A 15,602-nucleotide genomic window follows, 5' to 3' on the forward strand; every position below is an offset into this window, starting at 1 on the left:
AAATTGAATGATATATAAAAACAAGTATAATATCTAAATTATTAATTCAATTTACATGTATTTAGAAGTGGAATATTAAAAAATTCATTAGTTAAATCTCAAATTGTGTTATCACGTTTAGTGTTATAAAATAGTACACTTGGGAGAATAATATATAACGAACTTACCGTTACAATATATATATAGCCGTTATAATATACCATTATAATATATATATAGGAGAGAGAGAGAGAAAGAGACAGACAGACAGACAGACAGACAAATAGTAAATGGATAGATACAACTCTCTTAGGAAACAAACTATACAAGACAGCCAAAAGCAAACTTTTTACTGAATACCACAAGTGACAAGTAAAGAGAGTATGTTTAGTACAAGGGGTCCAGAAGCACGTAAAAAACACAAAATTTACGGGAGAAATGAATGATGCAAGTACTTAGACGTAACATAACATAACATAACCAAATCTAACCTAACCTAACATAAACTAACCTAAGATAACCTGAACTAACCTAATATTAACAGAAATATTGCAGTTATATCATTCTATCATTTTTCCGAAATTCTATCATTTTTTGGAAAATTATGCGGGACCCCTACACTAATATAGCATAAACTAACCTAAACTAACCTAACCTATCCTAAACTAACCGAATGTGAACAGAAATTACCAAAATTGTAACATTTTTTAGAGAAAATAGCTGGACCCCTTCTGCTAAACATAGGCCAAGTAAAATAGGGCCCTACACAGCATTCCAATACAAGGTGATGCGACAAAATTATTTAGCACTGCGAATATCTTGGAAACGAATTACCCAAGATAGATGGTTGTCAAAAATTATTGAGAAGATCTTAATCTAGTTATCGATTGGCAATTGTTGATAATGGTATGTGTGCGTTTCAGATATAAATAACCCTCATCACTACACTCATGTAATCCAAGTTCTCATTCTTGATATCTGAGCATTTGAGATTAAGAAATTAACGCTTATACGTTATTCTGAGAGATCATGTGTTTAACCCTGTAGCTGGAAGAACTTCTGGAAACAAAGATAGTTAAACTAAAATTTACTGTCCCTGGGTATAACTAGGTAAAATTTACTGTTATATTTGGGTATAACAAACGGTTATGCGAACTCGAAATATTTTAACAACGGGTACTATCGAACCGGTGCGAACCGCTCCAGTGAATAGCACCACTGTATAAATTCTTCTATGTACCTTTGTTTACAAGCTTTCAAAATTGGAACTGGAAATCCAATCATAAAAAGACCACTAGGAAGACGTAGGCGATGTCGGAGAACAATATTAAGATGAATCTTGTAGAAATAGGTATACGAGGTGTACTTAAAAACTGATGCAATTAAAGAATTCTACTATTACTAATGCCGTTAATAAATAAATAAATAAATGTAAGGAAATTTCGTTGGAAAGAATATAGGTTTTCCAAAATGCTGTCACTATTTCATAATTTACATCTTTAGCCTTGATTATAAGAAACTTCAAGGAGCGTAAGTATAAATGATGCAAGATAAAAATACTAGGATAATTAAATTACTAAAATAATTTATTGAATATATATAAAACTCAGTATAAAATGTTAATTAATTCAAAATACTTGATTTGGACACTTCATTACAAAAGTGATATCTTAATGGGAGACATTTCGAATTACATGTTAAGAATCCTGAACATCACAAATAGACACTTACCCATATTCTAGGATAAGAGAGAGATTGTTAATTACGTTAATATTCGGCGGAAGAGATCAAAAGATTTAACCTTTGATAAGCAGGAGAGATCCATATCAGAACTCCTAATGACGGAGACTTTAGAAGATGTATAATACAGATTCCAATTAAGACGATCTGCCTGCCTTGCTTCTCCTCCGAATTGATCCCGAAGTTAAATCTACGGCAGTCTTTTTATGTGTATCGTGTAACTGTTGTTAAATTCCTTTTAACCTGTTTCTGCTATGACTCACTCACCTATTATAGAAAATGATATTTAGAATTATACTGTTAGTTGAAAACCTCTGGTCTCTTCTAACTCAAAGAACATCAAGAAAGAAATCTCAGGTTCTTTAACGTGTATCAGAAAATTATTTTTTTTAAAATGTGTAACTTGTTTCCTACACTGTCATTTACACCATAGTACAAGAAAAGCTTGACCATTTGCTGTCTTAGTTTCTTCCCCATTACACAAACTTTGAACTACTATTGCCTTCAAAGTACTCCCTTCTACTATCAACACACCGTTGGCATAGATTCTTCCAACTTTGGAACACCTGTTGGAAATAACTTTTGTGGATAGCGTGCGGAATTTGGGTCTCATTTTCCTGTATTTTCTCTATAGGCTGGAAATGACGCGACGTCCAACGTCTTCAACAATCTTACAGACAGTTAAATGAATATTTTAATTAATTACAACACGCACAATTTCAATATGTTGCTCTTCTGGAGACATGAAAGGTCGTCCACCGAATATCTGCTCTCTCTCAAATGCTTAACTGAATTTGACTCATGTTATCACCTTGTACACTTTGGTTAAACATTTGGAATGTTCCTATGAAAGTTTTTCTCAGTTTTATTCAAAAATTCACGAAAATTCATCCAACTCCTTCACGGTTACTTTTTCACCAGTTAGTGCACCACGGCACCCAATTAATAATTATTATTCGACAACTAACACACAGACCGAAAGTAAGTAAAAGATGATCTTTTACCAAGATATGTCGCTAGGTGCGTATGGTATACAACTGCCGAAGCACGCCATCTAAAGTCTTTGACCTGCTAATTAAAAACTTTGGTTTTCTTTGAACACACCTCATACAACGGAAAAAAATTGATTTAGTAAACTAAGAACAGAAGTCAATAGAGATTTTTTTTGTCAATGCAACATTGAACCTTCGTATTCCATAGGCCATAGAGTTAGTTGTGTGATATTGCTTACCTTAGAGTTCGACAATACAATTAAATAGAAAATAGGTCAATAAATAAAAATATTTCACGCATATAAGAGTAATCTTTTGTTTTATTTCAGTTTCCAGAAATCAACGCCATCCTCCAACGCCATCCTCCACTGATCAGTCTGTTTTGATCAACGAAACAGATAATAACAACAGAGACATTAGTCAGGATAAGTAAGTTACCATCGAAACGTTATTCTTTAATAATATGTTGATAATTGTGTTTCCTATTACGCGACCAACATAAGCGTACCGTCTTTGACTTGGGGTGTCAGTGTTCTGTTTAGAGAAGATACTGGGTGAGCAGGGTGTGACAAGGAAGTGAAGAGTCTCACTGGTGCTGTGAATCGAGCATTTTTTCAGTTATTAGAAGTAGTTCGTTTGCACTTAATAAATTACGAGGCGTATCGAGAAAGCAACTTTTCCACCTGTCCCATAGCTAGGAAACCGTATGTTGCACGAAGCGACTGTGTGCACGTGAGAGAGTAAGCTCCTAGCATGCCGCATGCTCCAGCGGAACATCCTTAGTGCTCTCAGTAGCGTCGAGGCAATGGTTGAAGATGGACGTTCCTATACAAGCAGTAATAAAGTGCCGAAGCAACTGACTTCTGAATGCAAAGCGAGGCGCATAGGATCAGTATTGACATTTTTGCAACGATACCACGATGAGTGAGAGGAGTTTCTGGACCGGGTCATCAGAGGGGATGAAACGTGGGATATTTTGGCATCTTGCTGCAAATTGTCTACACCAGCAACATACCATCTGCTTGCTCATGATGGTAGACCCATAGACCTGGCACAGCTGAGAATGGATTTCAATCGGCGCTATGCCCTGTGCATTCAAAAACTTTATTACTGCTCGCACTTCACAAGCGGCGGGAGCTGGAATAGGAATGCCCATTTTCAACCACTGCACTGCCACAACGCTACTGAGAGCACTAAGGATGTTCCGCTGGAGCATGCGCCATGCTAGGAGCTTACTCTCTCTCACGTGCACGCAGTCACTTCGCGCCACATACGGTTTCCTAGCTATGGGACGCATGGGAAAGTTGCTTCCTGAATGAGCCACTTATATACAGTAGTTGTGATTCAATGTACGTGGAAACCACCAACGTACGAACAACATAGGAATTCACTGAGACTGTATTATGCATAAACCAGCTTATATAGAAATGTATCATTTTTTATTAGGTTTTATTAAGTGCTATAAAACAGAAGCAACCTGTAAAGGATGGAATGGCGATATCAATGACTAAGAATTTGGAATCGATAGTTTAGAGTGTTTCATATTTTGTAAGTTTAAGTTTAAATCAAGCTAAGGTTAAAGTGAGTTGTTTAAAGATCAACAAACTTTATGGCGATTGCGTTTAAAGTTTGTTCTAAATATATGTTTATCGATTGGCACATGAACGATTTTATCAAATTTCAGTCAGGGGAGAAGTTAGAAGAGTTTACTCCAGGAATGAGAACCCTCCAGGGCAAGAAAAAGAACTTCTTCCTGCCTTTTTCAAAGAATTATGATATTGAATAGTTTGCATTTCAGGATTGTTGTTAACATTTCATTATAAGAAATCTTTTACCTCGACTCATTAAATACTTCTGGAGTCCTTTTGTAGAGCTGCAACAAAAGTACATAAGTTAATAAAATATGAATAATTTAGTGTAAATATTATTTTCTCAGCACTTAATAAACCCAAAACTTACAAGGAATCCCCCTGGACTGTCAGGATTTCATTTAGAGTTATTAGTACCATACTAAAGAGTTCGACTAACATTTGTTTCCTGCACTAGTCAGGCCTTTAATATGACGCTAATAATAGGTGAAAACGACTCTACATAAGCCTCTCAGAATTTATCTCTGGTTCTAGCACTCCGGTGACAAAAAAACATTCTAATCCCTAGGGTTGCACAGTGTGAGCAAGCCTGGTGTCATTTTTGTAACCGTCTTTCTGGATAAATAAAACTAGCATGCTATTCTATTGAATATGTTTCCAAACACTTTACCATTAACGACTTGGAAGATATAAGTTTAGCCAGATAACATGAAGTATCTGAAGCTTGAACTTACCAGGTCCATACCATTGTTAAAAAAAAAACAAAGTTATGCCCACTCGCCTTTCTTTGAGAAGACCTGTATTCTTACCCATAGGTGGAATTAATTCAATGGCACGTCTTTTTTTAACCTCTTATGATCTTTATCTAAGTTAAAGTACTGTATTAGAATATCCTACATATGGTTGCAGGGAAATGCGTCACTTTTATTCTTTTATTTTTCCTATTTAAACTAGGCTGCAGTTAGGTATTTAAAATTAGCATCCCTCTTCTTCATGAATTGGTTTACGTAAGAAGTGACCGTGTGATTTCCGACGAATTGTATTATCAGTTCTATCTTTTACCAATGAGATAAGTGAAGAAAATAAATTTTCCTCTTCTCAAACTTGTTTGCCTCTAATGTGCTTAGCGACCGAATCATTTTTTTAAATGAGAAACTTATGTCAGTGATATTCCTCTTCACATACTTTTCACTCTAATAAGTTTCAAAGCAGCACCAATGTTATAATAACTTATGTTTTTAACCATGTCGGTCCCGGCGTCCCCTACAGGGGACATAAAATATGCCGATATTATTCTTTCTTCACAACTTGTAAAATTAGGCTGGCAACATTGAAAACTGTTTACTGGGGATAATCATAAATGGATCATAAATGCGTGTCAGGCGTTATTATGCTCCACCCTCCCTTCCTGTCTAGGTAGATAACTTATTGAACGCCCCTCGTATATAAAGTTACAAGCTTGAATGTCTCTTGACTAACTTCTGCGTGCACCACTGTCCACAACACTTATGCTTTGAATATAGAAAGAACTAGAACGCGTTTTATTAATGTTAATTTTGTAGATGCAAGTGCGAATAGTACATTTTTAGTTCTTATATACGCCTATGTTGATATAAAGATGCTATAGTTTAGATGGTGACATTGGCTTTAGCACAAGTACGAGGGGAAGTTAAACAGAAAGGAACTTTTGCAATTTCTTTCACTAGGGTTTGGTAACACTGCTAGTATCCAGCGCTGAATTAGTGTCGTCTGCAACACTTCTATGTAACGTGTTACTCTTATTCCCGTGTTAGTAGTTGGAGTGCAGCAGACTGTTCAACATGGCAGCTTCATTGTCGATCTGCACCAAGGAAGAAATTATCCGTCGAATGCAAGCGCAGTATGGTGACAGCTGTTTATCGCGAAGCAAGAAATACGAATGGATAGAGCGTCTCAAACAGGAAAGAACTACTTTATGTGACAAGGAAAGATCATACAGGTCATCGACGTCAATGACTGAGAACAATTTGAAAGTCGTTGAGAGTATGGTGATGGAATACCGACGAATCACAGTGGACGAAATCACAAATATTTTACGTATCAGTCATGGTTCAGCGTATTCCATTGAAGGAAGTGCTCTGGGGAAGAACATTTGCAACCGATGCAGAAGCCTTTAATGCGATGCAAAAATTGGTTACAGGTGCCATCGAAAAACGCTTTTACCAACGGAATGAAAAATAAAACTTATGAAACGTTGGGAAAAAAGTGTTAACGTGCAGGAAGATAATGTAGAAAAATAATGTATGTTTCAATTTTCTATCATTAGAATAAATGTACGTACCTTCCCTTTACTTCTCGTACTTTTCTGTAAATCCATTTCTAATGCTTCTTTAGATTTGCCAACGCCACGTTTCAGTAAGGAATAGTATCACACTAACATAAGCTCTCTTTTCATTGAACAGTACATCCACCGTCCCATCATCTCGTGGAAGTAACAGAACACCTAGAAGATCGAAGTTGCTAAATTTACTATGTTTCTGTTGTTTAAGAAAGAAAAAGAAAAACAAGTAAAAAGTCTACGAAATCTTTAAGCTTTTCCCAACAACATCTGGGAGATTGAGGTGTTACTGTTGAGGTAAGAATATGTTTTTTTCTCATGTAGAGTAACTTCTAGCGAATTTTGTATAAGTTCGTTAACAAAAAATTATTTAAATATGTATTTAAGTCAGTGGCCGCCAAACTTAAGGTTCTGAGTTACTGTACCGTGTCTAAATCCTACTGTGAGCTAATATACAGTATATATATGTTTATTGCCTATAAATTTATATTTCTAGTAAATACAGCATCTCACGAAAAACACAACGTGCAATGGCGGATCTAGAAGGTAAAAACTGAGGGGGGGGGGAGCCATCACCCAGACTATTATAGGTATATATAAACTTTCTAAAATATATAATAGCTTAAATTATTTTGTCACTGAAAAAACTGGGGGCCTAGGCCTCCCGGCCCAGACCTAGTTCCGCCACTGGCCATATTTCAATATCAATCATGCGATCCCACTAGTGACATTCATTTAGTTTAGCCAGTTAATTAATGAGTCCCAATGCACAATTTCAACTTGGCCTCAGTTGTTGCATCCTTATTGGTATGCAACCGTGTACATCATATTGCATCGGGTTGATGGAATATTATTGGTGAATCGGCAATGGCTTTTATGTTCTTGATGCTATTCCTTACATTTCCGACGCTTTGAACTCACGTTTACTTATTATGAGTTCATTTCTGGGCATTTTGCGTTACGTGTTTCCACACATGTGAATCACCCTGTTTCATCTGTTGTGCTCTACCGACACTCCAGATGTCTTTCTAGAGCATTTGAGTACAAATTCGCTACAATGAATACTCAGAACGTCGCTGTTGGCCAGCATCCGTACCTGGCGATTATGCAGAGGTCGTCCGTGACTAAGCGGTTAGCATATGCGTTTTTGGCGTGGGAGACCCGGGTTCGATTCCCGGCGGGGGCTCATGTAGTTCGGATTCCACGTTAATCAGTCGGTAATCAACTCAACTCAACTGGCGATTATGCAACCACACACAACGGGCATGAAGGTGTCCGCCATTTTGTATTTGTTCTAGATATCGACTTAATACAAAAGAATTATTGTTACCTGGTAGAAACCATATCAATTCATATCCATTTAGACTAATTTTCATTTGGCACATTATCCGGGACTCCCTATGTTCCTTTGGGGAATCCCTCGCGCGTGCATGGTAGGATTGTGAAACATGCAAAATTCAATACAGCAGGTATGACTTCTTCAGTGCATTTTATACCCGCCCTCCTTACGTTGGATAGTTTCTGAACTATTGGAGTCCGAATGTCATTTCCCACGCTTTCGGCACCTTGTAGATTCGAAACTATGTCCGATAACCGAAAGTTCAAGAGAACTTTTTTTCTTGTCTCAGTGGCAGGAGTCACATCTCAAGAGTTGTAACACCCTATATATATATATATATATATATATACAGGTATATGAGTTGTGGAACATTTTGACTGAAAAAGGGAAATTTTGATGTTCTGAAGGGATTTTATGCTGTTTCGGGTTGGCAACAGTGACCGAAGATCAAATACAAAGTTTTTTCTTCCTTTTTTCTTCTTTCCAATCTCGAATTTCCCACCCAACCAGGTACATTCTAGGAACGTGCCATTTAAGTTCCATATGTACCGTTTACGTACCTGGTACTTGAAAAATGTACATTTCATATGCATAGCACGTGTCGCTAGGTACGTGCCTTTCGAGGAATTTCTGACACTTGAAAGGTACTTTTACATGCTTCACTGGAATGTGAGGAATGTGAATGGCACATACCCCATGTACCATGGCATGGTTGTGCGTAAGTTGCTTCGTATTGCGACTAGGGTTGCCAATTTAGCCACTTTGTGACGAGATCTGGCCATTTTGAGAACGTCGTTAGTCACATAATTTCCAAAGAGCCAATAGTGGCTTTTTAGCCATATGCTTTTCACTTCTATAGCCACTTTCTGAGTTTAGCCACATTGTAATATATTGTGTGTGTCATTTTGCAATTTTCTGCAGTGTTTTCTTTCTTCTTGCATGCAGTATGTAATAAGCAAATACATTACATACAAAATTAATATATTGTCAGTTATATATGGTGCTTATTGGGAAAAACACTCCCCAAAAAAGTTCATCTTAGACTGGAGAAATGGTTATCCTTCCTTTTCCATTATTATTTGGCTATGAAACAAATGCCGGAGACATATACAACCGCTATATACAACAGTGTGGTGTTGGAATGTGTAATGATTAGGATGAGATGTTTTATTTTATTTTTTTGAAAGTTCAACACTTCCAATGTACCCGTAAAAATGTACTAAAGAAATAGTGCCCATGTTTTTTAAATATTCAATTAGAACTGGACAATCTACATGAAATTTGCAATCGATCAGTGAAAACGTCATCTTTCTAGAGCCTGTAGTTTCTGAGATCTCATTGTCGAGAAACATATATGTGTATTTTAAAAGAGCTCCAAAGATGGCAGCACAATTCATTTGCATGTATTTCGGAGAAGGCTTACTAAAGGCAAAGGCCTTTGAACAATAATTTAAAAGGATAAACTTTGTGAAAAATATTTATTTCAGTAATTTATTTAAACTACACTCTTTTAAAAATATTTGTCTTTGTTATAAACGTGAAATCACAAATAACCGTAAATCACAGGTTTGAATGCTAAGATTATAGGTTAGAGCTCGGTCGCTCGTAAATGTTACTGTAGTATTTTCATAGATAGTTAAATTGCCACACAGATGCCGGAGGAGGGCATATATTTTCAGAGTTAGTTGCTTGGCTTTTTTTAAAAGTACAAGCTTCTAAATTCGAACGTAAAAATGAAGCGTTAAGGTTTTAGTATTTAAGTACTCGCACCCCCAGTTGCATAGCACTGCCCTAAGGAACATTACGGACATGCCTAGTACATTCCTCGCACATGCCAATGCCAAGTAAATGTGTCAAGTACATACACGGTACGTGATATACACATAATAGATACATTCCTCGGTATGTGTCATGCACGTACTTTTGGGCGGAAGTAACCTTATTCCTTACATGTGTATTTCACATGATTGCTCTATTCACGTACCTATCATGTACATTCCAATGTACCTCGAGGAACATTCTTTACACATGATCAGTATGTACTTGTGTTGGGTGGGTTGCTAAGGGGCCGCGGTGGCTCAGTGGTAGAGCCTTCACCTTCGGTGCTTGGGGGTCCCTGGTTCGATTCCAGCTCGCGCCGTGTGGACTTTGTAGTGGACAAACACCGTGCTCGTGGGTTTCCTCGAGGTTCTCCCGTTTCCTCCCACTTTCTTCATTCTACCGTTTCATTCATTTCTCATAATCACCGTCTCCTTTTGTCTAACCGGCATAAGCATGGGACGTAAAACTGTAAGATTTATTTTCTTTCTTTGAAAGCTTTTTCGAATTTGCTAGTTGTTTATCGTTAAAACAAATACATGTGTGTCGTAATTGAATGCTCCTTTAGGCCTGCCATCTACTGAGACAAAACATCTTTTATCTTTTCTGTAAGTAAGGTGCTGTCACCTAGGGAGAAATAGTAGAACTAACTCGTGCCTCGCATCCACTAAGAAATTTCATCATCTCCAGGATTAATACAACGCTTAATATAGGATACATTCTCATGACATCCACACAGATGTCACTGGTATTTTATAATAAAGTTTTTTATGACATCCACATGGATAGCACTGATACACAAAAGGTTAAGAAACTCTACTGAGATAATAGCTCTAGTTTTCTATTGAAAAAATAAAATCAAAATAATAAATAAAAAATAAATATACACAATTCAAACATTAACTTTCGTTCAAGGGTTATCGTGTGGGGAGTACGTACTAACGTTACACACTCATAATCCCATTAGTTTGACCCGAATAGAATTACTACAACCAATCAACAATTAATATATGAGGGACACCCAGAAAGTAAAGAACTATTGCGTATTGCGCGTGTTGCCGACCCCCACCACTGAGATCGCCTGCGGGGCAGCTAGTTCCTTCCTTCACCTCAGTGTGAGCCGAGTTTCAATGTTGCGCGGTCACGCTACTTGTTTTTGCGGTGATTCAAAATGGTGGCGCCAATCGATAATCCCGCCAAATGTAGAGTACGGAGTGCCATTCGTTTGCTGAATGGCTGTTGAAATTTATAGGCAAATAAAGAATGTTTCTGGTGACAGTGCAATGAACGGGTCATGAGTCAGGAAATGGCGCATTATGTTTAGTCAAGGAAGGACCAGTTTGCATGATGAAGATATGAATGGGAGGCCATCACTTGTTACGGAAGAACTAAAGGAAAAAGTCGAAGAAAAATTCAGGAAAACCGACTTGGAATCAACTGATTTTCACTTACTCTCGTGGAAAACAATTAGCAAACGATAAGGAAGTCAAGCAAGCAGTGACCGCCTGGCTCAAATCTTTACTTTATGAGATGAGTATAATATCGGCATTGAAAAACTGACCCCACGTTATAACAAATGTCTTGACAACTATGACGATTACATAGAAAAGTAGAGTAACGTCCTGTGGACGTGTAAATATAGTTTAGTGCTGATATCTTTTGTTTTTATTTAACCATGCCAAAACGTCCTTTACTTTCTCGGTGACCCTCGTATAATAATCTACGTCGTTTACGAAAGAACTGGGTCCACGGGCACATGTTTCCCTAAGAACTGAGCTATAATCTACGTCGTTTACGAAAGAACTGGGTCCAGGGGCACGTGTTTCCCTAAGAACTGAGCTATAATCTACGTCGTTTACGAAAGAACTGGGTCCAGGGGCACGTGTTTCCCTAAGAACTGAGCTATAATCTACGTCGTTTACGAAAGAACTGGGTTCAGGGGCACATGTTCCCCTAAGAACTGAGCTATAATCTACGTCGTTTACGAAAGAACTGGGTTCAGGGGCACATGTTCCCCTAAGAACTGAGCTATAGCCTACATAGTGACAAGACTTTAAAATATTAAGGAGCAGTAGTTCATAGGCTCACTAGTATTTACAAGAAAGTAAGTTATCTTCTTACCATGCTGCATTGTTCTCTTCAATTTCTAATATCATTTGAAAATAACTTTTTTCCACGTTATCTTCAAGCTAACGACGACTCTCGATATACAAGAATATTTGGAACAGTATCATTATCCAGAAAAAAAATGAATGAAATAAATATTTTCTACCCCTTTGCGATTGCATGTCAACATAAAGAGAAACAGACAGGGCCGGATTTAATGTATCGTTGCCCCTAGGCTGAAAGTTGTCCCTTACACCGACTTACAATATTGTAACACAATAGAAAATATAAAATAAACTTATTTAGTCGTATCTTTGTTTCAAAATTTTAGTATAAATTTTAATGAATTCTCATCTTGAATCTGCTGTAATTCCTAGAGTTCCAGATGTGATTTTCCTATGTGCGTGCTGTAATACCAGGTTTTCATTTACTGTTAAAAGACGGTCTACACCGTTATATAAGGCAGAATTACTGTATAAAGTTCAGTGAATATATATACAATCGCACGCGCTCGCACACACACATACAAATACAACCTCCCCATATATATATATATATATATATATATATATATATATATATGCATGCGCGAGGAGAGCATTCAGAATAGTGATTTTAAAAAAAATATTTGCATTGTTCAACATATGGGCTGAAACAAGGGAAATTTTGATGTTCTGAAGGGATTTTATGCTACTTCATGTTGGCAACACTGACCGGAGATGAGTAAGGTGCTGCCATCTAAGAAGAAGGCATTAGTGGTGTATCGCCGGAACAATTTAAAAATAGAAAAAAAACTATAAAAATGTACTGCATTCGATTATATTTGGTTGTACTAGATTAAGTTACATTAGATTACGTTCCATTAGGCGTGCAGTTTTACTATATGGATCCATACTATAAATAGTAGTAGTAGTATTAGGAACGGGTTAGAAGCCCCGCAGGGGTTGGTTTGATTCTGTTCTCGAAATGAAATGTGCAATTAAAGACTTGCCCAAATTTTTCTGTATTTCGACGCTGTCTTTCGCGCCACTATAATAACAAGTGTACCTCCGCGTAATAGTCCATCCGCCTCCATACACAGTGCCGCTTACAACATCAAAAACAACCAACAAATACAACCTCTTTCTTAACTATTACTATTTCCCTTACCTGACTTTCACTTATTCTTTCTCACAAACTTAAATAAATTCTCCAATTGACCCGGTAAATTTCCTACAATTGGTCCAGCGATACAGCACTTAACCCAAGGAGAAACAGTAGAACTAACTTACGCCTTGTCGCCACTAAAAAAATTCATCATCTCCAGGATTAATACTCCTTAATATAGGATACGTTTTCATGACATCCTTAAGATTGCCACTGGTATTTTGCAACAGACTATTTTATGGCATCCACCTGGATGTAACTGGAACGCAAGGGATAAAGAAAGATTTAAATATTTACAAATAAAGTTGCGGAGAATGACTAGTTTTATTTTTGAAATATGCACTCGCACGTTAATAGAAGAAATTCGTTACGAATTTTTGTCTCTAATAGTATGAATATTCAAACACCGGAAATATCACTAAAGCGAATAGAATAGTCGTTTTGATTACTTAAAGAGTGCGTTCAGTTTTAGCCCCAATTCGTCTCCGCATGGATTTGCCCGAATGTGATTGCAACCGATAGCTTCGGATGCGTAGAACTCGACTGTGATGTGAAGGAACCAGAGTTGACAGATGCACCGTTCTTCAGATATCACGTTTCAAAAGTGTGGGATGCCATCAGATGGTGGCACTTTAGTTTATGAAACTCAATCAGAAAAATCCTCATCATCGGAAGTTATTTCAATGCGAAGAGAAACGTTGGACAATCGATGACCGGGTACAACAAAGTCATAGTTGTGGCCGTAAGAGAAGTATCAAATAATGGTGGCCATGTGTGAACAACATCCTACTGTACGTGCTCCAGAGTCGCAAGAACGAGCTGGTCGACGACTTTAATACGATACGGAGTTATATCTGTGACCATTATAACATGACAGCTTTACAGTTTATACAAATATCTTCGAGGCGTTAAGAGGTGATCTCCTAGCTGCGCCTCGATACTGGCGCCATCTCGTGGCATCCCACACTTTGGAACGGGATAACGCAGGAACGATGCATCTGACCGCTCTGGTTTTTTTCAGATTCTTGTTTTATGCATCGACGCTATATCATGAGTTTACTATAAACTCTGAAAAATATATAAATAATAGCTTGAATTATTTTCGTCACTCAAAATACTGGGAGGGGGCTAGCGCCCCGGCCCAGCGATAGATTCGCCTCTGTTTGCCCCCCTAGATCCTGTAGTGGAGTTAGTGTTAAATCCGGCCCTGGAAACACAATCCTTTCCTGAGTATTTGGATAAACTACGCGCCTTTATGGAGGAAACAAGGAAGGCAGAAAAAGAATAAATTAATTGGAGTAGAAAAAAAGTATAATTCCAACTTAGTGATGAAGTTATCTAATGAGTCAATTAATATGAATTGATATAAGAGCGATGAAATACATTTATGATGAATTTCAATGGTAGAAATGGAAACCGGAACCCACTAGGTTTTAATTGAAGTAGCTCCCCAATTACCTCACGATTTTCATATAAATTTTGTTGGAGCCTATAAGCATCTGTCTTCTAATCTTTTAACATGCCATAGACTCCTATGATAATATCTATCATGAAATAGCTTTTAGTTTAATCAGTTTCTTAATCACGTGTTGTAAACAGCTTCGTTCATCTTACCTTTATTATAATTATGAATTCATAGGTATTATTTATTTTTTATCTTTTAACCTTGCAGACACTTGGAACCTTCTCTCACATAAAGAAGAGGCGCCTCAGGTGAGTTATTGTAACAATAGTCGAAGGATTTATTAGTATTAGTATTAGTAATTGCTTGGAGCTGAAATCTGCAAGTTTAGAAGAGTGAAAGAGGGTGAATCAATCAATTGTAAATTGATTTGATTTGCTTTGATTTTCAGTTTAGCGTCTCTTTCAGCAGCGAGGCAATATGAGACGTGGTCCTATAGCTTAACGTGGAATCCGAATCACATGAGAAGCTGCCGGGAATTGAATCCTGGTCTCCCACGCCAAAAGCGCGTACGCTAATCGTTTAGCCACGAAAGACTTTGGAAAGTTTACCCGTATACATAGTGCATTAAAAAAATCCAAAATAACTCATTTTCTTCAATTTTAATGCAATAAAATGAAACCCATTACTTAAAGTTCGAATCTGACAAGAATAAGGGATGATTTTTTTTCCGATTTTAAAACAAGTTCTATGTAATTTTATAAAACAAATTTGACTTTCGTGAAACAAAACGTGTATGAAGTTGAGATTAATGAGAGTAGGGAAGCACATTCATCTTTAGTTGACAAAAAATATATTGAGAATATTTTTACTAAATATGTGAGTGTGGGTGGGACGGTGGCTCAGTGGTTGAGCGCTTACCTCTCGTGCTAAGGGTTCCCTGATTCGATCCCCGGCTAAGTAAGTTTCTGGCGTACAACATCGTGTCCGTGGACTTTCTCAGGGTACTCCCGTTTCCTCCCACTTTCTCATTCCACTAATTCTTCCATAATCATTCACTTGCTTTAATCATCGTCTCCCTTAGCCTAATGGATATAATCGTGGAACGTTAAACTGAAAGATAAATCTCTAAGTGTTTCTTGAAGCTTCCCAATGGGGATTGAAATCAGTAAGG

The 15,602-nt window shown here is 37.3% G+C and overlaps 1 protein-coding gene across 1 annotated transcript in view; it reads left to right on the forward strand.

Annotated features, from left to right (window-relative positions):
- The window catches only part of LOC145671777 (uncharacterized), a 52,866-nt gene extending 45,981 nt beyond the window's left edge, over nucleotides 1–6,885 (forward strand). The window contains exons 9-10 of the mRNA XM_081740984.1: nucleotides 3,041–3,140; nucleotides 6,742–6,885. Coding sequence (XP_081597110.1) covers nucleotides 3,041–3,140; nucleotides 6,742–6,850 — 209 coding nt within the window. The 3' untranslated portion in view covers nucleotides 6,851–6,885. The remainder of the gene's footprint in view (nucleotides 1–3,040; nucleotides 3,141–6,741) is intronic.
- The last annotated feature ends 8,717 nt before the right edge of the window (nucleotides 6,886–15,602 follow it).

Source organism: Thermobia domestica, chromosome 15 (assembly GCF_964235325.1).
Source record: "Thermobia domestica chromosome 15, izTheDome1.hap1.1, whole genome shotgun sequence".
Classification (NCBI taxonomy): Eukaryota; Metazoa; Arthropoda; class Insecta; order Zygentoma; family Lepismatidae; genus Thermobia; species Thermobia domestica.